Source organism: Phyllostomus hastatus, unplaced genomic scaffold, assembly GCF_019186645.2.
Source record: "Phyllostomus hastatus isolate PE091 unplaced genomic scaffold, TTU_PhHast_1.1 phas_contig_402, whole genome shotgun sequence".
Lineage (NCBI taxonomy): Eukaryota > Metazoa > Chordata > Mammalia > Chiroptera > Phyllostomidae > Phyllostomus > Phyllostomus hastatus.
This window is the reverse complement of record NW_025333873.1, coordinates 230,337-254,060: the sequence shown is the minus strand read 5'-3', so window position 1 is coordinate 254,060 and position 23,724 is coordinate 230,337. Positions and strand designations below refer to the sequence as shown.

Here is a 23,724-nt window from a genome sequence, read left to right as displayed (position 1 = left end):
TGTAAGGGAAGGCTTTGTGTTTATGAATGAGCCGCCACTTCATCCAGGCCTGGAACACGGCTGGTACTGGGGCAAGATGCAGTCATTACTTCAAAACCAACAGCAATGGCAAATAGCCAGTAAAATAAAATACAGCAAACTTTTACTGCAAAACCAAGCCAGCAGATGAGAGAGTGGAGGAAGTGACAGCCTAAGTAACATTTCCCTAAATTGCCCACCTTTCGCCTCTCCACGAGAAACAGATAACAGAAGGAAGCCACCTATTGAGTCGGAAAATGCATCAGCCCTTGTTCTCAGATGAATTCAGGCTGCTAATAGTGCTGATATTTTCAGAAAACCAAAGACAAGGAACCTCGGGCTTAAAAGGGGCCTGTCAGAATGCGAAGTGATGCCCTTTTCCCTTCCTTTAAAGTGTAAACCGATTTGGCTCAAATTAGGTCTAATTGAGACACAGCGACAATGAAATCTACATAAACACACACACCCGGAGACACTCACACCTGAGACCTGGGCCCTTCGTCCACGGCGCTGCGGACAGATTGTAACAGGCCTGGTGCGGCCCAATCATTAAACATCTCTGCAGCTTATTTGTGTGCAGTGTGTCTCTCAATAATGTGTTATGAGGTGTGTTTGTAATTGGCTGCTGCTGATAGTGGTCCTTGAAAGGGAAATGGAGTGTATCTAAATGCAGACAAAGCCACTTAGCGCGCCAGGACAAGATGAGATGCTCCTCACAAGGTCCAAATGGGGTACTCAGGGCTTCTTCCACCCATAGCTTGGGAGAGAGAAAAAGGAATAATCTGTCTCAATTTTCTCGGCTCCAGAAACAATATTTATAAAATAGAAGGTGATTTCAGAGCTCATTTATTTTCCTGGTTCACAATCCCCGCTCTCCGCTGACATCATTTTCTAACCAATTTTATTTCCAACAATCACAGGAACAGGCTCAATTCTACTTGAAATCGTTAAGAACAAATCCATTCTTTCCTTGTCTTTGAGACCCATTTTTCCAAAGAAAATGGTTTAATTTCTGCATTGCCTTTCTTTGGAACAATGTGCCAGGTCTCTGAATAGGATATCCTTCTTTCTCCCTTACCTCCTAAATCTCTGCATTCCCTACAAAGGCAAGATACACACAGATTCCCCGTGGCCCCCGCTTCCGGGCACTCGATTCACTGGTTCATCAATTCAAAGGGTGTCCTACCTGTACTGATTCCAAGGGACAGGTCTTCCAAACACTAGGCATCCTAGAAATTGAACAGGCCCAGGATTTCAAAAGTCACAAAAAGAAAGAGCCCTGTTTCTCACCCAGAAGGCAATCTTTAGTGAGCAAAATCAAAGCGTACGGGGGGATGCCAAGCACGGTTGCTGGCTTTCATGAGAACCGTAGACGGATGCTGACATGGGACACTGCATGCCGTCTCTCGGAGTGCCAGGGGTGGGAGTGCCCGCACATGGGCTAGGCGTTGGCCAGCTCTCCTCTGACCCCCCAGGGGCGCAACCACAGAAAAGAATACGTGCTTTGCTTTTAGGGGAGCCTGGCAATCACATTTTTTCCCCGAAGTGCTTAGAAAACCATCTGTTCTAATTTTTCACGGAATTCACATCAAGCGGATTGGTCTTTTTCCCTGAGTAGGAAACACTGAGTCTGCAAGACTTGTATCAACTCTCCCACAGGCACTCGACTGAAGCGAAAGAATCCTTCAAGCCTGATGTTCAAAGATGCGACTGAACCTGAGTCGGAGGAGGTTAAGGGAAAAGGAAGAAACTGGGACTCCAGGTCCAAAGCCCTGAATGACTTGGGGGTCAAGCACTTCAGTGTTCCTGCATTGACATGCCCCATTTGTAAGAGAGAGTTAGAAAACCGTCCCTCACCCCTGTGGTCTCCCTGCACACTCAGAGGATTTAAAGCAGCAGCAGCACTCTCGAGCATCAAAGAGATCATGCGGAGGATGGCAGGAGAGTGTCCAGCTGTGGTTGGGGAGATGCCTCCGCTGAGCCGCCCAGGATGTTGACCCGCGCGGATCTGCATTACGGGTCTACATTACCTGGACACCAGGACAGGGCCTCCCGCAGTGATGACCCCCCAAACTTCACCCGACTCCAGGGCTCACGGCTAGGGTTTCTAGTGGGTTGGCCAAAAAGTTCATTTTTTTTCCCCTAAGATGGCTGTAGTAATGCTTAGTTACCTTGAACTTCATCCGACACAATTTCGTTAGATTGTATTGTGACAGTTGTCATATAGCACACATTCTAAAAAAACTTACCAAAATTGGTGAATTTTTGTGTAGTCAATTCAATGTTGAAGATGAAAGGAAATACACATCGTTTTGGGCATATTATGCTTTATTATTTCAAGAAAGGTAAAGACACAACTGAAACGCAAAAAAAAAAAAGACTTCTGCAGTGTATGGAGAAGGTGCTGTGACTGACTGAACGTGTCGAAAGTGGTTTGTGAAGTTTAGTGCCAGAGATTTCTCACTGGACAACGCTGCACGGTTGGGTAGATCAGTTAGAGTTGATAGCGATCAAATTGAGACATTAATTGAGAACAATCGACATTATACCACGTGGGAGATAGCCGACATACTCAAAATATCCAAATCAATAAAGTTATTGGCGAAAATGAAAAATCTGTCTCTTATTTTATGGGGAAAACCATACAGACTTTTTGGCCAACCCAATACTTGCATGTCCACAATGATGAGTGCAGTGCCAGACACACAGCAGATACTTGTTAAACATTTGTAGAATTTAACTTGTTCACAAAAGCAACAGTGAGAAGGGCCCTATCTGCTTGTCCCCCAGGCTGCTTTGGCCGGAAAAGCTGCCCTATAAGCTGCCGGTGCAGCTTTCATCCAAGGTATCAAACTACAACCCACCAAACTGAAAATAAACTACAACGAGCCACCACACACTGCACAGGGCCCACCCCTGAGTCCAGCCTTGCAGAGGGCCGGCGACTCTGAGGCGCACCTTAAGCACACTTTGCCTTGTGAAAACGAAGTTTTAGTAGATGCTTGCCTACAACTTGCTTTCAGACAAAGGTCCCTCTCTGATTTTAGTCACTTTTTCTATGCAAGATGAGTCACCATTGGATCCTTTCTTCCTTTTACTACCTTTATTTTTCTATTCCCTCATATTTTATTTAACTTTTCACGTTTTAGGTAAGCCACCTGAAGCACCAACAGAACAGTCAACAAGCAGCTGTCGCCTCCGATGAAGGGGCTGGCTGCCTTCTCGCTCTACAACTTTGTATTTGCTACTTCTGTTTTCTTCTTTGTACCTCTCCTTGTTCCACAGACATGAGCTCAAGGCCAACAGCCCCACTCCTGGCCATTCAGCACAAGTGCCCTCCCAGAGAGCAGTCAGCCAGCCCCCGGGCACCGGGGAGCAAACACACCACTGCGGCTCTCCAACTCTGAGCGCCATCTGAGAAACTCCTGGGCGAAGGCCTATGCTCTTGAACAACGCTCTCCCCTCCGAGTCCGGCCTCCTGGTCAGCTCATGAGTCCACCCGGTCCACAGGCATTTACCGTCTGCAAATGGAACTGAGCTCCTTGCAGGAGTTGTGGGAAAGGACACAGCCCAAGGGGTGTTTCTAAGTCCCAAGAATGGGACCTCGTAAGCCCCCCAACAGAAAAAATAAGTCACTTACCAAGGAAAGTAATTAGCCTTCAAGTAGACCTGCCATCTGCAAAAGTGGCATCTAGAAGACAGTAGAAAACCGTTCACCAACGGCCAGATACCCAAGCCACATGGTATCCGCATTTGTGGGTATACAAGGGTTCATAGAAAATGTCACCCTGACCCTGGAAACTAATACAATATTGTATGTCAACTATAATTGGAAATGTTTAAATAAACAAATTAACATATATGTACAAATAGGAATTCAAACAGAAAGAAAGCCTGTCATGGGAGAGGTGAACAGAACGCCGTGGTGTGGGATGAACCTCACAGTTTGCGCGGATGGCTCTAAATAGAGCGTGTGAATATGCTGGAAACATGTACGTGACAAGTAAGAATACTTCAAAGAAGAAGCATCCAGCAAAGAAAAACTTGACAAGAGGTTCTAGAAGTGTTAAGTTATCTTAGCAAAACCTAGAAATTAGGAGTGGTAGAAGGCAGAGGGAGTATAAGTCTTCTAAGCATCTGCCTGCTTTCAGTGTAAGGAGGAGGAAGGAAGTAAAGTGCTGAAAGGCTCAGTTTATCGGGTCGATATTGGGTAGATGAGTAAACACCTTGGCAGGTATTTAAAACTCATTGATGTCTTGTTTTTATAGACATAGGTATTTAAATGTCCTGAAAAGGAAGGTAACGGTGTTGATGTTATAGTAAGAGATCCAACTTTTTTTTTAAACAAGGAGTTGACGTAGTAATTGGCCATACTGAGGGTAATAAAAAGATAAAGGAAAATAAATAGTGAATATTCAATATCTCAATTATTTTACTGATCATGATATGCTGAATATTGCTATTAGAATACAAACAGCATCAGATTGGATTGAACAATAAAAACGGGGAGTTAAGACAGCCACAGGCCCCCACCACAGGCCCCTTCCCCCGTTGGAGAAGCCAACGGGATCGGTGTTCCCAGGGTGGAGCTGTACGTGGCCACCAAAGAACAGATGTGCCGAAGTTATTCAAAGTCTTCCCACGTGTTCAAAAAAAAAAAAACCTCCCTAATTCATTCATCTTCCCTAATTACGGTAGCAGTATATGATTAAATCTAAACTCTAATGAGTACCAAATAACTATAAATCAGCCTAATTCATGAATATAGATGTTAAAATTCCAAATAAATTACAACAGATAAAATACAGAAGCATAAATAAAAATAAAATATAACTGAATAGGGTTTATCTCGGGAATACAAGGTTGGCTCAAAGTATGGAAATCAAAATAATTCACTGCATCAATACAAGAGAAAAGCTATATCTATGATTGAATCAAAATATGATAAAAATCCAACATAGTTTCTAATAAAATTTGAAGTAATACAGGAGAAGAAATCTACGGAAATATTAAAGAATACTTCATAAAAGCGAACAGTAAATAGTGAAACACTATAGCCATTGCATCAAAATCAAGAAACAGCCCTATATGGCCATTGTAATTTGTTTGGAATGTTCTTATGAATGTGACAAACAAGATAATGAAATAATCAAGATAAGTACTCAAAAAAATGAGATAAATTTAACTCATTCTGATCATGATATAACTTTGTACTGAATAAAACCAATGGACTCATTAAGAACTACTAGATTTAATAAGAAAATTCTCCTAAAACATATGATATTGGCATAGTGAGAGGTAAATAGGTCAACAGAATTAAATGGAGCTTCCAGAACTAAAACCTGATGTTTATGGGAAATAAATACATGACAAAGATGGTATTTCAGCTAGTGGAGGGAAAGATAGTTTATTTAATTAAAGGCTTTGACACAAATAGATACCTTTTTTGGAATGAAATGGAGTTAAATCCCTACCTCACACTAGATATGAAAATAAAACTCAGATGGAGTTAAGGTTTAAAAGTGTTTTTAAGGTCATAAAGAAGAGGAAATTTAGGATGCCTTATACACACTCTAGGAGTTAGGATGATATTTTTAATAAGACACAACGCTCGTTAGCTATTTCTTAACAGACACATTTAACTATATGAAAATAAGCAAAAAAATTACATGGCAATATATATCATAAAGTCAACAGCATAACAACTGATTAGGGGGAAATATCTGCAATAGTTATGACCACTAAAGAGCTCTGTATGTTATAAAATTGACAACAAAGAGATAAACAGCCCCGTGGTAAAACGGCCAGAGGCTGTGAATAGACACTTCACAGAAGAGCAGTTCCTTTAAGGCAATAAACACACAAGGACCACTCTGGTAGTCAGAGGAATATAAAATTACGATAGGGTTCCATTTTATACCCTTTACTAGGGAAAATGAAAATGACCACTTTACGCTAGAGGGGAAGCTGGGGGAAAACAGTGCTCTCATACTTCGCTAATAGAAACGGGCAGTACCACCCTGTTTGAAAAGCAACCCTCACATGTGTCTGTGAGTGAGGAAAGCCCTTTGACCCAGAATTCCCACTCCTCAACATCCATTCTACAGACGTAAAGGCACCAACATGTAAAAGTCTGTGCACACAGATATTTAGTGCAGCGCTGTGTGCAGTGACAAGAGATAAGAGACAAGTCGGATACCCATCAGAAGGAAATGATTAAACAAGATGTCACATCCACACGGCGGAACAGCGATTTTCAACCTTTTTCATCTCCTGACACACATAAAGCAATTACGGAAATTCTGTGCCACACCAAAAAATGTATTATCTCTGCTGCTGACCTGACCCCCCAAAATAGGTATAATTTTGACTCATTCACACTGGACAGCTATTGTTGTGTTGGCCATTATCATTTTTTAATTTGACAATCTAAGGGAAGAGAGGTCAGTGCCCCTGACAAAATAGACAGGTACTGCCTGTTAAAAAAAAAATTTTTTTCCCCATGGACATGGGCTTTATTTAGGGACAGTTGGGGAAAGAGAGGGAGGAGCTAGGACTGGTGGGCCAATGGGGGGAGGGGATTCTCAACATGGTTTTTAATTTAGTGCCTGTTGCCTAGAGATTAGGATGAGTAAGAACAGCCGTAGAAGTGAGCAAAGAGGAAGAGGAAGTTCTTGGAATGGACAGTTTCCTTGGGGAAGGAAGCCAGCACCAGGATATGGGGTCTGGGGAGTGGAGAGGGAAAGCACACTTTGAGAAGCAAAGGTCTAGGGTAGGAATTAGCACACTTTTTCTAAAAAGGGCCAGCTCAAGTTCTGGCTGTGTAGGCCAGCTAGCCGTCTCCACTGCAACTGTCCAACTCACAGTGGTGAGACAGCAGACACAGGCAGCACCTAAAGGAATGAGCGGGACTGCGTTCCCTTATCACCTGTGGACACTGAAATTTGAATCTCATGTAATCTGCAGTAAAACTATGAAAAATTATTCTTAGCTCACTAGCCATACATGAACCCCAGGAGGAAGGGCGTCTGGATTTGCCCTGGGCCAGCCCTGACCTAGGATGCCCCGAACAGTACAGAACCTGCAACGGCCTCCCCCAGCCCCCGCCCACACTAATTAAATGTAAGTCGGTTGTTCCACTTGTTCCGTCAGCCTATTTTCTACCCCGAAGCTGGTTCTCCTTTCCCGTGATTCTTCCACTAGCGCTATGCTTTTTAAACGGCAGGCACTTTGGGGACGAGTGGATTCCAGCAAATATACTTCTTCAAAAATCACTGACTTTAAAAGACCGCCCGAAATCCTTCCTCTTCTAATAAAAGGCCCTGTGGAATAACAGGGCCCTGTTATAGTGAAACAGCTTTCGGGAGGAGATTAAACTTCAACCACCGTGTTCTGAGCTAACAGAAGAGTGGCATGATCAGGGGAAGAAATTCAACCTTGCAGAACGACTCCTAGGAAATTCAGAAGCAATTGTCTCCAACTTTTATCCCATGAGCCCGAGTAAAGATTCTTTCCATCCCGTCGGCCTCACTTTCCACCGTGACTCAAAAGAGAAAAGACTTCAGTCCATCTCGAAGTCCCTTTCACCATTACACAGACATCCTGGTGGCACAGTTACATCTTTCTAGGGAAAAAGCAACACGTCTTCACATCCAAGAGGGAGGCAGAGTTCTAGAGACAGAAGTGGCCAGGGGCCAGCACTGCTCCTCACTTCCACACTCCCAGAATCCACCCTGGGCAAGGAGAGCAGAACCCAGGCCTCCCCCACAGGGCTTCCCACACTGCATGGCCACATCAGCGTGCTGGATGAGCTTGACCCAATGGCCCTGTTCGGGGGAATTTGCCCACTGGGTAGGCACGCAAAGGGAGAAACTCCTTCAAGGAGCTTACCATCTTTCTCATTTGGCAATGACCCAGTGGCTCCCGGCACGGGCACCAGCATCACATAGACCTGTCTTACTTCTGCCACTAGTTAGCTCAATAGACTTGGGCAAATTATTGGATGCTTATGAGCCTCAAGTTCCCCACTGGTAAAATGTGGATCATTAACATCTCATCCAGAGATAATATTCATCAGACAACATTTTGACAGCCCGCATGGCTCAGGCACGGTTTAATCAGAAAGGTGCTGGCCTTAAACACTGGGAAGCACCAGCTAACCCTCAACCCGCCTACCTCATGAGGTGGTAGTAAAGAAGGAATGACTTAACACCCATGAAGTGCCTCGCATTTCTCTCAAAAGGCAGTCACATGGCCCTCTCCCCATGGAAACCTCCACTCCCCACATACGCTCCTGGCATATAATGGTGGCCACAAACAGTTCCAACTCAAGCTCCTCAGGACTCCTGATAGTGACTGACATCAATTATCAAGGTCATGGCCAGAGGTGCCCCTGCATGATGCTGGCTTCTCTCTCCCCAGATAACCCAGGGAGTTCCCAAGTATTCTTCCAGCTGGTCCTACTCACAGGACTCATAGCCACCTGGGCGGGAAGACAGCAGGAGTCCCACACTGCTGGGGACACAGTCAACCTGCTTGTAGGAAGATGGCCGATTTGGAGGGGAGGAAGTGGAGGTACAGTCACCTGAGGCCCCAAATGCCCATCCCCTTCTCCTTGAATCCAGAACAAAAAGGATCTAACCTCAAAGTGCCACAAAAGAGCAACCAGGACATGTCTTCAACAATGAACTCGCGATCCGGAAAACCCTACCATCCCTTACCCTTAACAAAGATCCCATGCCCTTGGGAAGACCTGGATCCGGTGCTGGAATAGCCCCGACTCCTTCCCTGAGAAGCCTGAGAAGACCCAGCGCACATCACAGAGAGCCTGACATGTGGCACTCAGGACATGTCAGCTCTCTCAGCCCCCTGTGAGACTGGAAGGAAACAAGAAAACAACTTGATTACAGCTCAATAAACAAATACGCTTAATATGACTGGGGAGCCTGGGAGGTCTTGGCACAGAAAAAAAAGAAAGCAAATTGCACATTACCAAAAAAATATGCATTAAAAAGTAGAAAATATCATAAAGGCAGCTTATTTATGGTTAATAGCAGGTATTTGTTTTTGTTGCTAATAATCTAATTAGCAGTCAATCCAATGCATCCGTTATCATCAGCTGATCCATAATTACTGCTCCATGCTGAGTATTTTCCCCGGCACATGATAGCTTTCAACTCCTCAGCACAAACAACCAAATAATTGGTGCTATTATGCTATAATAGATACAAGACTATTCCTCTCTGAATGGTGATGTGGCGAGTGTTTACCATCCGCTACAGCCTTTGCACTTTCCGTATCTGTGGATCAATTCCTCATTGTCCCCTCTTGAGTCAGTCTTGAGGTGTGCCCAAAGCACCTTAACACTCCTCAGAATGTGAAGCCATGGGGCTTCTTTAAAATTTAACCCAGGGGCCAGAAACATTCCTGGTTGCCTGCAGGAGAGAAGTATTCCTAAGAGATGTCAAATGGTGCTGAAAGCCCAATATATTTCTCTTTGAAAATGCTGTAAAGTTTTCTCTTTGACTCTAGTTTTAGAAAGGACTTGCCCTAGAAGAGATAGCTGCTGATATAAAACTGTTTCATTCAACAGCTCTCGTCTAAACAAGTGTGTGCAATTCTGGGAAGCAGAGCACAGGCGGTCTGTAAAGGCTGGCTGCTCAGGGGAAAATACATTGAGGCCATCGCTTCCAAGAGACCAGACTCGGTGCCACTGTGAGGAGAGGGAAGGAAGCGCAGGGTGAGTATGGTGACGTGGAAGGGGGCTCTGGAGCCAGACAGATCAGGTTGGGAAGCCAGCTCAGCCTCGTCTGAGCAGCACGACCTTGGGAAAGTCACGTCCCTTCCTCGAGCCTCCCTGTTCCTCATCTGAAAAACTAAGTGAGGAACGCCCCCTGCCCAGGGTTGCTGTGGAGAATAGGTGACTGAAATACATAGGAGGCACCTGACACCGACCAGGGGTTCTGATGGTTAGTTCTCTGCTTTCCACCCCCCCCCCCGACCCCGCCAAAATGCAAAAAGAAGCTGGTTTTCTACAAGCCAGGCACTTGTGCCATGTAATTCCATGCTCTCCAATTAAGCCTCCGCCTCTTACCGATCAGCACAGGTAGATTTCTGCGCCGATTCACTCTGGGGACAGCCGTACCAGCTGAAGTCCTGCCCATGGTTCCCGCGGTCCTGAGGGCCCTCCCTCTGCCCCTGCTCTCTCCCCAGCCTCCCCCATCTTCCTGTGATCCGGCGACTAAAGGGTTAACACTCATCACCATACTGGTACTTGGGTTGACTGGTGCCTGTACCACACCGGTTGTTAAGTGTCTCCCTGTCTATAAAAGGAAATAAGATCTGGGAAATTGGAAAGACATATCAGACCTTTCTTCAAAGACTCTCTTATTAGAAAACAGAAAGCAGTGGCTATAAAAAGAATGAAAACTGCTACACTTTAACCCCAAATGGGGTGCTTAAACCCGGAGTCAGAAGCCACACACAGTTCGGATGTTTTCTTTCTGAACTTTTCATTAGAGCGGAATGTGGTGTACAAACAGAAAAGAGCATGTCTTGAATGAATGTTCACGCAGGGGCTACATCACCAGCACCCAGATTAAGAAACTGAACAGTGCCAGCTTCCCCCCCAAAGCACCCCCTGCTCCCTTCCGGTCTCTCACCCCGACCAGGGGTCACCGTGAACTGACCCCCAACGCCACAGCTTAGTTCTCCTTGTTCTCGTGGATAAAGGGAATCCCACGGCCCTCAGGCTGAATCTGGCATGCCGCTTGCTCTAGCACAGCTTGCAAACTAAGAATGGATTTTACATTTATAAATATTTGAAAATAATACCAGAAGAATAATAATATTTCAGGAGACATGAAAAATATATGAAATTCAAATTTTAGTGTGCATAAATAAAGCTTTATTGGAACACATCCACGCATTCCTTCCCAGGCCATCTTTCGCTCTCCAGCAGCAGCGCTGACTACTTACCCCAGAAGCTGCCAAACCCAAAAACCCTTCACAGGAAAAGTTTGCCGACTCCAATTCCAGTGCACGGTGTGTGCATCTCCCCTGGGTAGGGGCTGGGAGTGCATTGCAAGGTCACTTACATATGTTCAGCTTTAGTAGACATCACGAAGAAGTTTTCCAAAAAGATAGGCTTGGTTTTAAAAGAACAGCTAAAACCCTAATCTCATGTAACAATAAACAGGGAGGACTGCGGGGAGTTGACCTGAGCCCAAATGGAGCAAGTGAGGAGAAAACCATCAGGGCCTCCAAGCAGAGAGGTAAAATACCAGGGTTGTCTAGGTTTATACTTCTTTCATTCCTACTCCATGCACACTCTAAAAATGCAGTCCCCTTTAATGTTGCCGTTATCGGTAGAAGTGGACAAGAGTGAAAAAGTCACACTTCTGCTGCAGGTCTTGCAGGAGAGACCGACTCTGCCGTTCAGGTCAGGGAACGTGAGCCCTTCGGTAGTTTCACCTGAATTGCAGACAAAATGCCGTGAAGACATAAGCAGCCTCCCGACTTCACGCTTTCATAAGGTTAAATACATACACGAGTGGCAACTTTTAAGTCACGCCCAGCTACCACAGCAGCCAGGAAGCGTCTGTGCCCTGCACTGGGCAGAACCAGCAGCTCATCTACCAGGGGTGGCCAGCCTTTTGGCATCTCTGCGCCACACTGGAAGGAGAGTTGTCTTGGGCCACACATGGAATGCATTGTGACACATAATCACAAAAGAACCTCATAATGTTTTAAGTAAACTTACGATTTTGCGTCGGGCCGATTCATAGACATCCTGGGCTGTGGCTGGTTGGACACCCTGACACGGACTGGACTGAACTGAGCGGTCCCCAGTGGACATTCAAGGCTCAACAGCAAGACCCAGGCAGAGCGCCCTCTGCCGTTGAGCAGGAAGGAGGCTCTCAAATGATGCTGCTGAGTGTCTAGGTCTAAAGGTAATTAAGTCCCTAGAGTCGTTCCCCCAACCCACCCCGCCACACACACCTGCCTTGCATTTCAAACAGGCTGCATTAAGTTCCTTCAATGACATTTTTCTTCTTGGAGAGAAATTGCTTCTGATTCTGTAAGGACCACATTCATCATGAAAGGGATTCCAATCAACAGTTTCTGCGTTAATTGCACAATCCTGTTCACTTAAGAGTTGAGCAGCCTCATTTCCTGCTGTCAAACCACCCCCGCCCCAGGCCAGGCAGGACTACGTGGCTGCCCAAAGCAGGCTCACTACTCGAGGGCAGAGTCAGTGCCCACCACGGGACTGAGGGGATGGGAGAGCCTCTCTCCCCTGCTCCCTGCGACTCCAAGTCTGCCACTTCCTACAGCATCTTCCTGCCCAGCATCTTCCTACAGCCCAAGGCAGTGACCCGTGGGACATCTCTCTAAGGCCTGCAGGGGGCGGTTAAACTTGGCCTATCCTGGAGGAAAACCTAAGGTCCTCCTGGACCCCCAGTGGCCCTCCAGAGACAGGCTCTATATTTCCCTTAATTCACTCCCCAGTTCCCCTTACTGGGCACAAAGACAATTCTGGCGTTTCGTCGGGGGCCAGGAGCCATTTCTCAGCAAGAGTGCTTGCTCACTTTCTGTCCACATGAAAGTTTGCATGTAATACAGACCTAGATAAAATAGGTTTGCTTTCCCTGGAGCAGGAAAGCTGAGCCTGGCCTAATGCAAACAGTCGAATGAGCGAGTCCAGGCCACTCACCCGTTAGGCCAGCCTGCCAGTCTCCTCCCCGTGTCACCTCGGACTCATCGCGCTTCAGAAAATGAGAATAGCGATAACACCCGCCTCACAGGGTGGCAGGAAGGATCAGATGAGGTATTTGTGAAGAGAAACACTTTGTGAACTGTAAAAAAACATCACACGAAGTGGTGGAGAAAAGAAGCTACCTCTCACCTTCCCACCCTGATTCACCTGTCATCAGTCAAGTCTCCTGGCCCGTCCCTCTTCTGCGGAGGACCACAGCCCAACAGCAAGACCGGAGTCCATTCAGCACCCAGCTGGCAGCCACCAGTTGGCCATCTATTAACAGCCAATTATCTGGGTGGCTTAATTAATCCACGTGGTCTGGGCTCCCCAGATCCTAGAAAACAATGAGGCTGAAATACAGGCGCCAGCTAATTTTTCAATGGCCACCAAGGAATTGGGCGTCCATTATCCCTGCATGTTGCAGCTGCGAGTGATGGGCGCATAAATATTGATTAGGCCAGCCTCTGTGGCTGGGGGGAGGAGATGAATGATTAGAATGTTCTCAAAGGAACAAGAGAAGATACATAAATCTCCAGCCTGGACCCTAGGGAAGAAAATCCTAATTTCTAAGCCTTCGTGAGGACAGAGAGAAGGGACAGCACCTCTCTGGAGAGAGCTGGTCAAGATGGGGCGGTCATTCCAGTCCGATAGGTGTTTCCCCCTCTCTCCTGAACTGGAATGAGATGCAAATTGGGTCTAAACAACAGGATCATTAGAAAGGAGACAGCTGGGGGAGTTTTCTTCCTCTTGGTATTCAAATCCAAGGGAGGGACACGGGAGTGTGTCTCTCTGCCCTGCATTTCCTTGAAAGATCTCTGTAGTGCTTACGGTTAAGAAGACAAGTGACACAGAGAGAATTTAATTATTTTTTTTAAGTGCCTAATCTTGTCTCCCGGAAATGGTATGCAGAAGAGCCTTTGTGCTTGAACATCAGCATCTCCCAGGAGGCAGTGGGTCAAATGACTCCTTAATTCCTAGGATACGGGCTCCTGCTGGTCTCCGGGCATCTGAGGAGAATGGCTCGGGGTGGCTGCCTTCCTCCTTCAGAAAGAAGTGCCTTTGCGTCCAGAGCAGCAGCAAGGCAGGCTGCCCCTGCCCTTGGTTGGAGTCTGCTCTGGGACAGGGACACTCTGGGCTCCTGTCCCTCCAGACTTCTCCCTAGAGCTCCTGGCCAAGTGATCTGGGGCGCTCTGCTGTAGACCCCACTAGCTTGGCGGGGGATGTGAATAAGGAGGAGGCACGTGATGAAGAAAGGAGGGGCACGTGGAAAGAAAATAGGAGGAAAGAGGACTCCTGGGCGGCACATAGTCTCTCACACTGTGGAGATCTCTTTCTCCCTGCCCGCTTCCTAGTGCTCATGAGGTCCTGTGACGGCGGCAGCTGCTGCCAAGTGCAGACTGCTGCCCCAGAAGGTCACACCGGGCCATTTATTCTGAAACACCAAAATACCAGAGCCAGCAAATTTCAGGAGCTTCTGCAAGAATTCCCCAGGGTAGCAGTGTGCGCGCCCATGCGTGCATGAGTGTGGGCGTGTGTGTGTGTGCGCTCGCCCGTAAGTATCCCAAAGGGCTTCTTTTTTAATCAGCTCAACATCTGAGGACTCTGAGGCTGATTTATTTTTTGGTTAATCTAGCATTTCTGGTAAAATAATTAAAAGATAAGTAATAGATGCAGAGTATCTGTGGTGTAATTATGGATCGTCATGAGGTCTCACTTCAGAGTCATTCACAGGTGACCCAAAATGCCTCAGCCTGCTGGGCAGGGCAAGTGGGAGACGAGCAGTGCTGTCCCCATGTCACAGTTGAGGTCACTGAGCTGGAAGAGGGGATCTGGGCTGTCCCTAGCACTCCCTATGCCAGGAAGAGACGCCCGGGCTGCCGCATGTGTAAGAAAACCTAGAAGGTGAAAGCTCGCTTGATTACGACACCATGGGGGTGACCGGGAGAGGGTCAGGCTCTCTATCCTTGCCCCTCGTGGACAGTGTGGAACTCTGAGGTCCACTCGAGGAGGAAGGCTGACCACCCAGCTCAGGCAAGTGGAAGAGGCAGCAGCCAGCTTCAGAAGGCACGGGCAGGGCCAGACTCACTTCCCTAACCAGATGGCAGGTCTGGTCTCTGGGGTGGAATGTGCCAAAGCCACAGCAGGATTCACAGTCCCCCCCCCGCCCCAAGAGTGGCACTGGAATTTTGTCTCTGCTTTCTAATTCAAATCCCCCCCCCAAAATAAATAAGTAAGTAAAAGCATGGGGAACTGTGAGGTGCTCTGGAACCGAGACAGAACTGTGTGCATTAGAAACTACACCAGGGCAGAGCAACACCTTCCTTCCGAATGTGCTCATGGGTGCCTGGTCATGGACAAGGCTGTCTGGGAAATTTGTGAAGGGACAGGTGTGGGGAAGGGCGCAGGCAGACATGGCAGGTGATATGGCCCCTGAACGGGCTGGGTGGAAACCCTAGGCCGAGGGCATCAGCCAATGCAGCTCCATTCTGACCCTGTTCAGTTTATTGGTGACCTCTGATGAGTGGAAATTAACACTTACAAATGATACAAACAGCAACCTTGAAAAAGGGCAGTCCCTCGACAGGCTGGGGAGGCTTGTTACAGGGACATTAATTTCTCTTTCCTTCCTGGTTTTGCCCGTTTGTCTTCTCGGATTTGAGCAGGTATCATTCTGTACCTACAGGAACACTGGAGACAGGGATTCCTAGTCTTTGTCTCCAGAAGCACCAGGCCAATTAGGGCAATAAGGGTTTAGGGAGGGAGAGAGCTCCGCAGACTGAATTAAAGAGAGTCCCTTAAATTAGATCTGTGGGTCCCTGGGACAGGACCTCCCACCAGGACCTGGGGGGGAGTACTGGCTGGGAAAGGGAGCTCGGACATGAGTACAACCCAGAGCGGCCCCAAATGACCCAGGAGACATTCCCCCAGCTTGATGGGATTGTAAGAGGGTGGGGGTAAACTCAGATTTGTTTGTTTTTTTGTTTGTTTGTTTGTTTGTTTGTTTGTTTAAAAAGCTTCTTGATCTCTAGAAAGCAAAGACATGCTATTTCTCAAATACCTGAGGTTCCAACCTCCTACGTGCATCCTTCCCGGGCTCTCACAGCAGCCACTGCTGGGCCATTTCCCCACCTGCTCCAAGAACCTGCCTGTGGGGAAAACATAGCCCCCAGCAAGCTCAGGCGTGGGTGTCAATGAGAGGATAAACATTCTTGTGCTAATGAGCTACTTCTGGTCACGCCAGAGTCAACATTCCCTGGATAGAGTCCGATAAGCATGCACCGAGCGTTAGCAGATTAATAGGGTCTCTCCCTAAAAGTCATTATTTTTTTAATGGAAGAAATTACCTACTAACTGGGGAAAATAACGGTATCATCTACCGAAGGCATGGGCGCTATGCACATGTTACAGAAAGACAAGTTCTTTTCTCAGAGTGTTTGTTGTATTTCCAGTGCAGCACAAACACATTCACCCGGGCCCGAGGCACTCCGTTCAAAGCTGTTACAGTTCCAATGCTTCCCTCAAAAAGTACCCTCAGGCCTCAAAAAATATACATATTTTGTTGCTTTTATTAAAGCCTAACCCCTGGACTAAATTTAGTTCTAGGAAATAGAAGACAAATTTGCTGGTTTCCTATCTTTTTCAATTCTGTCATTTATTGTAGAATTCTCCAAACGGCAAACACATGATAGGGGAGAGAAGAAATAGAAACATTTGGGGGGTATTTTTTGGTACCATATTTATCACTAAAATGCAGTTTGAATTAAGACATCAGACTTGTTACAGAATTTCCAATTAGGAATTAGAGCTTGCTGGATTCGGTGGTAGGGGACCTGGTAAAAGAACAGAATCAACATTAAAAAGTCAAACTTAAAAAAATCTTTACTCGAGCTATTAATAGAACCAAGCCCTTCTTGAAACCAAGGGGAAAAAAAAACTCAATTAATTTTCTTCAACCGGTAGTACAGCACGCCTTCCCCATCCCCTTCGGAGTGTGACCTGGCATGGGTTTTATTTTATTACCAGGCCCCCTTCGGAGACGCCACCTCTGGGTGGATACGGACGTTCCCCGACACGGTGGAGAACGGAGACCAGGGGCTGGAGCCTGCAGCGGCCCCCAGGGAGGCTCTTCGCTGCACGGAACCTGGAATTCGGGAGGTCCCCAGCCCCGGAGCCCTCGCAACAGCCCTCTCCTCTCCAACTGGCGTTCCCAACTTTTGTAAAGTCTCTGAAGGGCCGGGAGCCCACTGCCCCTGCCCCAGAAAACAGGCGGACCCCTCCGCCACAGCAAGAAGAGGCCCAGGCAGGGGGAACGTTCCCCGAGGCCTTGACCTGTCCAAGGCAAGAGCTCTCTGCGTGGCCGTGCACAAGCATTTCCTAGGAAAACCTAGGGTACAGAACTCACTCAAAAATGGAAGGGTTTTTTTTTGTTTCCTGCAATCTTCAAATATCCCAGGAAATGTCCAAATTCCTACTGTTGAGGAAATGATCCCTGCCCTGGCAAATGATTTCTAAACCAAAGGTGCCGCAACCATCTGCAGCTTTCGGGTATGACCTCCCCTGGGCCCTTCCCCACCCGGGCGGACTCCGACCAGCCAGAGGAGCCTCCCCTGCCCCAGATGGCCTCCTCCCAGGGGCAGAGCGGGATTTCCCTCTGAAGTGGTTCCCTCACAAGTCACAGAGACCCCCGCTGCAGCCCTCCGAAGGCCAGCATCCAGGGATGAGGCGTGAAGGCGCTGGAAAGTGGATTGGGGAGTATATGCTATAAACATCCCCCACTCCACCACCTAGCCCCACCCCACCACCCACAAGTGCGGACCCAGGCGGTCCACATGGCATAGTGGCATGGAAGGGGCACATGGGTGCACAGTTCCCAGAATGATCCTGTTCCACCCTTGTCCCTGATGCAGCCACCTAATAATAGCCTTATTATCACGGGCCAAATTGTATAACTTCGCTAGTCAACCTTATCTGCATGGAAGTATTATCTGCTTTATGTGGTGGCTGTGAAGATTAAAAGAGATAATGAATATACATAAAATGGGGCTTGTGAACTTGGAAAGTACCGTCCGAAGCCTAGCTGTGGTTATTTCTCGTGAGTGCACCCTCTCACAAGAGCTCAGTCCACCAGCAACTCAAGAAGAATGAAGTCACTCGGGCACACTTTACACAGGACCAACAGAACTATAGAAACATCCACACACTCGGTATTCCTCATCAAGCTCCCCAGTGGCAATCCATCAGTAGGCTGCTTCCAACTCACACGGAGCACTTGCAGAGATACTGATTCTAGGACCTTCTCCCAAACCCACAGGGTCACAACCCCCAAAATGAGTATGGTAAACCACCTCTCCAGGTGATTCTGACACGCAGTCAGGTTTGGGAACCAACTGCACTTCTTCAGGCAAGACGAGCAAATTTCCTATCATGTATAGATCCATCATGGGCATAAAACTGTTCTGGGGCTAAGACGAGATCTCTCTGTGTCTCTCTACCTCTGTTCTCAGACACAGACACACTAAGCTACAGAGGGCTAGCTCATCCTCCAGACACAAACACACCCACAAACACACAACACAGCTATGCAGATGTGCAGTCAGACACCCACGTGAAAAACAGGAAGGAGAAATACACTAACAAAAACAGAAGGGCACCTAATAAAAGGTATCCAGATTGTTAAAGTTTATGGAATTTGTAGTTATAAGGGATACAGAAAAGGGGGGAGAAAAAATAGAATGTTAAGACAAAGAACAAGTGCTCAAAACTGGAATCCCCCACTTCTGTGACGGCACAGCACAATGTCAGACTTGGCGGCTGACCACTCCCAATGCTACTTGTCCACTCATTGGTTTGCGATTCTGCCTCAACCAGGGACTGTGAGAGCCGCCCCCCACAAAGGGCTGTCCCCAGCCCTGGCGCAGAGCCTGGCCCGTAGTGGCATCTGTTCTGTAAGTGTGTGTCTGGCACACGCCAGGATGAGAACAGACAGATGAGGAAGGAGGACAAGGTGCACAAAGAAGGAAACATCTCTTGTCTGTCCCAGATCCCTCCCTGGTGGAAACCAAGAATAAGTGAACTTCAGGCAATGAGTTTCAAGGCAAAAGACAGTTCACGTCCCCACAGGCATCATTGGCAGCACCACCAGGAGCAGAACCACCCGGGGAAAAAGGAGAAACGCTCTCTAGATCTATGGGGCAGGTCTGAGGTGAGTAGGAAAATTGATCCTGTGCTCTGAAGGCTGTTTGAAGTTATGAGTCCGACCTTGACAATTCCCTGCTTAGTGCTCCTCCAAGGCCCCCCTAGCACCCACAAGGTGCTCCCCAACATGACCCATATACACCTCCCTCCCCAGCCTCGTCCCTGGCGTCTGCCACCTGCTTTACGCCCCAGTTGTGCCGAACTCACACAACGTGCTGTGTCATTCCTCTGAGCCTGCTCGGTGCAGCTGACCGCTACCTGGAATGCCCTCCCTGCCCTACTGTTCGTCCTTCTCAACTCCGTTCTGCGACGTCCTCCTCCAGGAAGTCCCCGGGCTCCTGCGACACCACCAAGTGCACGGAGACCCTATTGGCCCTCCGCGCGCTGTATGGTCTGCCCATTGATGAGTCAATCCCACCCCAGAGTGTACGTTCTGCATCTCTGTGCCCATAGCGATGGTGCATGGCCCACCCACAAAAAAATGCTTGTGAAACACAACTAAAAACTGGCGAGATTCCAAAACATATCACCAGAAGGCTTAGTTAGAAGGGGATCTGAAAGGAACGTGGGTACAGTAGAAAGGTCCTCAACATCTGAGCTCTGAGTTCAAGTCAGAAAAGTGACCTCAGGCAAGGCATTCAATGACTGAGCCAGCCTCCTAATCTATGAAGTAAGGATAGTACCACCCAACTCACACAACTCCTTATAAAGAAACACCCACTATGTCACCTGGAAAATCGTGGTCCTCTGTACTGTACCTACTGGGGAGACTCCCCACTCTTTTCAGCCTCCTGCTTTGGACCTTAAGTTCTTCCAAGGGCTTTTCCTCGTCTCTGCTCTGGACCCAGTTCATAAATTTTGCCTCACTCGTCAGGAAACCCGGAGGCCTCCTTCTCTGGCCCGTGGCCAGGTGCGCGGAAGTGAAAGAGACTGAGAAATGGGGGCTCTGAATGAGAGGTAGAAGAGAGCCTGTGGAGAGAACCTTCTGGCTCTGTTCAGATGAACCAACTGGGCAGGAGTTTGAAAAGCCACTTGAATTCTCATTTCCCCAACTCCCCACCAATACCAGGGAGTTTGTTTTACAGACTCTTTACTGGCGTTCAATTTCCAATGCAGCTTAAGGGTTCAGGGACAATTACAAAGCAGGGGTGGCAGCAGGCCAGATGAGCACCGGCTGCAGCCGCCCTGGGAGGCTGCAGGGCATTCGCGGGAGAAGCACACGCTCGCGGCGCACCCCCGGCCTCTGGCCTCGGGTGGTGGGGCCTGGCAGCTACGGGAAAGAAGGAGGTCAGCGCAGCCGCCAGACTTCTCCCGGGCGCCAGCACCGGCCGGCCGCGCCACCCAACCCAAACACCGGCGACTCTCTTGAGGAGTCCACAGACTGCCACCCTCTGGGCCACTCGTCTGCAGCGCCTCCTTCGCCCCGGGACCCCGGCGCGTTGCCCAAGTTGACAGCTCTGCTCTGCCCGCGACGCTTGCCCACTACCCACACCCAATCCCACTTACCACACTGCGGGTCTGGAGATAACCCCGAGCTTTTTTTTAATCCAGAAATAACACCCTGTAGCCTCATCCGGCTCCCGGTTACCTGCTCACAACACCCAGACCCCGGACCTGGCTTCCCGGGAGCCCGCAAACCCAGCGCGCGAGTGGCGCGCCCTCCTGCAAACCGCTGCCCCGTGCCCGGCGCGCCGCCAAACCCCATACCTTGGGGGTCTGCACTTCAGGTCCCGTCGACACCTCCAACTTCTTCTTGTTTACCCAGAAGAACAGCAGCACGGTGATCCAGAGCACCCCGAAGATCGGCAGTACCAGGCGGCGAGACAGGCACCGCATGGTCCCCTTTGCCTTTTCCTCTCAGCGGAGCTACGTCCCTGGGGCACCCCCTGGTGGTCAGGGTCGGCGGGGCAGGAGTCTCGGAGAGCACCTTGCTCCGTGGAGCGCTAGCCCGGGAACGCGGTGCAGAGGCGGCAGGATCCTGCAAAGCGCCCCGCCCGCTTGGGAGTAAAGAGAGCAGGGGTGGGGGAGCGGCGCCTCTGAGGCACAGCAGGAAAGGGCCGAGGGGCAGCCAAGCTGGACAAGCGCGGTGGCAGCCGAGATGGTCCCCGCGCCACCGCGGCCGCCTCGCTCGCCGCTGCCGCCGCCGCCGCCGCTGCCGCGGGGGAAACTGACTCGAGCTGCGGGGAGGGAGGAATCCGAGGCTGTGCCCGGCACCCCAACAGGAACACGAGGGAGGAAGGGGAGGAGGGAGAGTACGGAGAAGGAAGGCACGACAGACAGACTCGGAGGGAGCCGGGGTGGGAGCGAGGGGGTTCTGACAGGGGGCGCTACCGCCGCCCGCCGACCGAGGCGCATGGTGCTGTTCTGAAGACTACGGCGCCGAACACAGGGCGCAGCTCCAGGGCCATCCTGGGTTGGGGCGGGGCAGGACGGGAACGGTGCACTCAGGAGCCCGCCAACGCCAGCTTCATTTTGGGACTGAAGGGGCAGGCTGCGCCTTGCAGAGCTGTGCCTAGGAAGACTTTCCTTTTCACAGCACAGGGCTGCACGTGGCGCTCAAACCGAGTCCCGCCCTCAATGCATTCGCCCCCCACCACCATCCCCCCGGAGCCGGCCCTGGGACGCTGGAGCTGCTCCTGGCAGCTCAGGGCCAAGGCTGAGTTCAGCCAGCTCCCCAGGGTGTTTGTTTCTCTACCTGCATGCAGGTGGCTGGCAACTTTTTCTGCTTAATGGAACTCTGAGTTGGTCTTTTAACTTTAAAGAACTCCTTTTAAAAATTAAGGAGCAGTTATCTCCCTTAAGTGTTTTCTTATGAAGCATCAGAGCTCTGTATTTGCGGATGTTTATAGGGAGGAGGCCGGAAGTTAAGCCAACCACATGGAGTTCTTGGAAAGTGACCCTGGGCAGGGGGGGTGGGGATACTGGATGTAGAGGGTTACCTTTCAAAAGGACGTAAGACTGATGTACCTACCAATGTAGCCACCATCCTCCTGCTTCTCCCCATGGAACTCAGCACAAGGGAAGCACCATACACTAGGAAAGCGGAGTTCCGGAATTCATTCCCCAGGAAGAGTCTGAAATGGAGGAATCTGCCGAAAGCCACTGTGTTTAGTACCTTGTCTTTCAGCAGCACGGCAGCCCTGCCTCACGTCTCTAAAAGTGCTCGGCCAGGCTGTAAATCAGAAGTTTTTGGGTGGGAACAGGGGTGGAAATCAAACAGCCCAGAAAAGCTGAGCGCTCTTGCAAGCTCCTCCCCAGATTTGGTGGAGCTCTCCGACCACCACACAGAACCGTGGGGGTGACCCAGGACTCACCTCCATTAGAGCTCTGTATGCTGAAAGGTTGGTGTAGGCTTCCCAGCCATCGCTTTGGCCTTTGGCCCGGCAAAGATCCAGGTAGACTGTAGTCATGGGGTGAGGAGGGGCGGGGTGATGGCAGCAAGAGAACCCATCCCTGCAGCATCTTGAGCTGCCTGGATCTCTTCCAGGAGCCTCACCGTGGACCTGCAGGCTCAGGCCTGCAAAGTGTCTGCAGCAGACTCTGCAGGGGACCCCCAGGCGAGCCGCTGAGGCTGAGCCGCTGTCAGCTCCAGGCAGGAGCTGCTGTACCGTAGTCCATTGCTCAGCGCTTTGTGATACTACTGCTTCTGAGTAACAGATGGTGGGGAGTTATACAACACCACCGCCAAGCTTTTGAGATAGTGCAGCACCGCACTTCCTGCTGCTGAGGTGCTAGGTGCTTCTTTCTAACTGTTTAGCATCTGGGGAAACTGAGGCCCTGGGATTCCCACGGAAGCTCCATGCAAGGCCTGCCATGCCTGGGGCAGCAGGGATTGCCTTCGAAGGCGCTTGCCTCTCGAGTAGCTGTTTTGTCCTCCAGTCTGATGGAGATTTCCTGGGCCTCCGGAAGCCATCGAGGGAATCCCATTTCACTGAGTGCCATTACCTGATCTGGCCAAAGGGCATATTAGCCTGGGCTGTCACACCAGCAAGTTATTAGGATTGAAATCAATTTCAGATGGGACTTTCAGCATCTGGAAGCCAAGTGAAGCTCCACCCCAACCGAGCACAGCCCCATAGGTCTCCCCCAGAACACAGTCTATCCAGGGGACCTCCATGCTCTGGCGGATATTTAAAACTTTAATAACCAGCCTGAGTAACACAGAGCACAGTTGATCCCAGTTGGGGATTAGCTATCATTAGCGATTAATCCATGTTACTTTTTTTCTCATCACAGCCTACATGGGCAGGAAAATCTCCCAGCAAAAGATTTAACATGGCAGGAAATAAGAAAAAAAATAATAGTAAGTGCCCTCTTAATTAGGTATATCCTGGTGCTGGAGCATGAGTTGACCTCGCTGGTCTTGATATTCTTGAGCTAGTTCCACATCGCTCTGGGTCTCCGTTTTCCCATCCGTCGTGCCATGCCCTCTCACAGACCCTCCAGCTCACACAGGGTTCTAACCTTCCATGAATTAGGATTCCTTTCGCCACTCCTGTCATTGGCAAGTTCTGTGTAAGCTGTTCTCTCCGCGCAGCCGAAGACATTAGAGAGTGAATTGGGTATTGGAGCAGATGTGAGTCATTCGTGTTAGTATAAAAACTACGGAATAAAACCCGTTATGGCTCTGGAAAGCCGTGTAAAGCAGCATATGGAGCAAATGTAAGCTGGAAACGGGGGGAAGCTGTGAAGTCCAATGCATATGCTCTCCAGCGGCTTTTGCTGTGGGGTTTCACACTTTGCTTCTTGTT

General features: G+C 49.1%; 1 protein-coding gene across 1 annotated transcript in view; it reads right to left on the bottom strand.

The window, feature by feature from the left end:
• GALNT14 (polypeptide N-acetylgalactosaminyltransferase 14) overlaps positions 1-20,810 on the bottom strand; it is a 190,214-nt gene extending 169,404 nt beyond the window's left edge. Inside the window, exon 1 of the mRNA XM_045844560.1 lies at positions 20,681-20,810. Within this exon, the coding sequence (XP_045700516.1) occupies positions 20,681-20,809 (129 nt within the window). The 5' untranslated portion in view covers position 20,810. The remainder of the gene's footprint in view (positions 1-20,680) is intronic.
• Between the last annotated feature and the right edge of the window lie 2,914 nt (positions 20,811-23,724).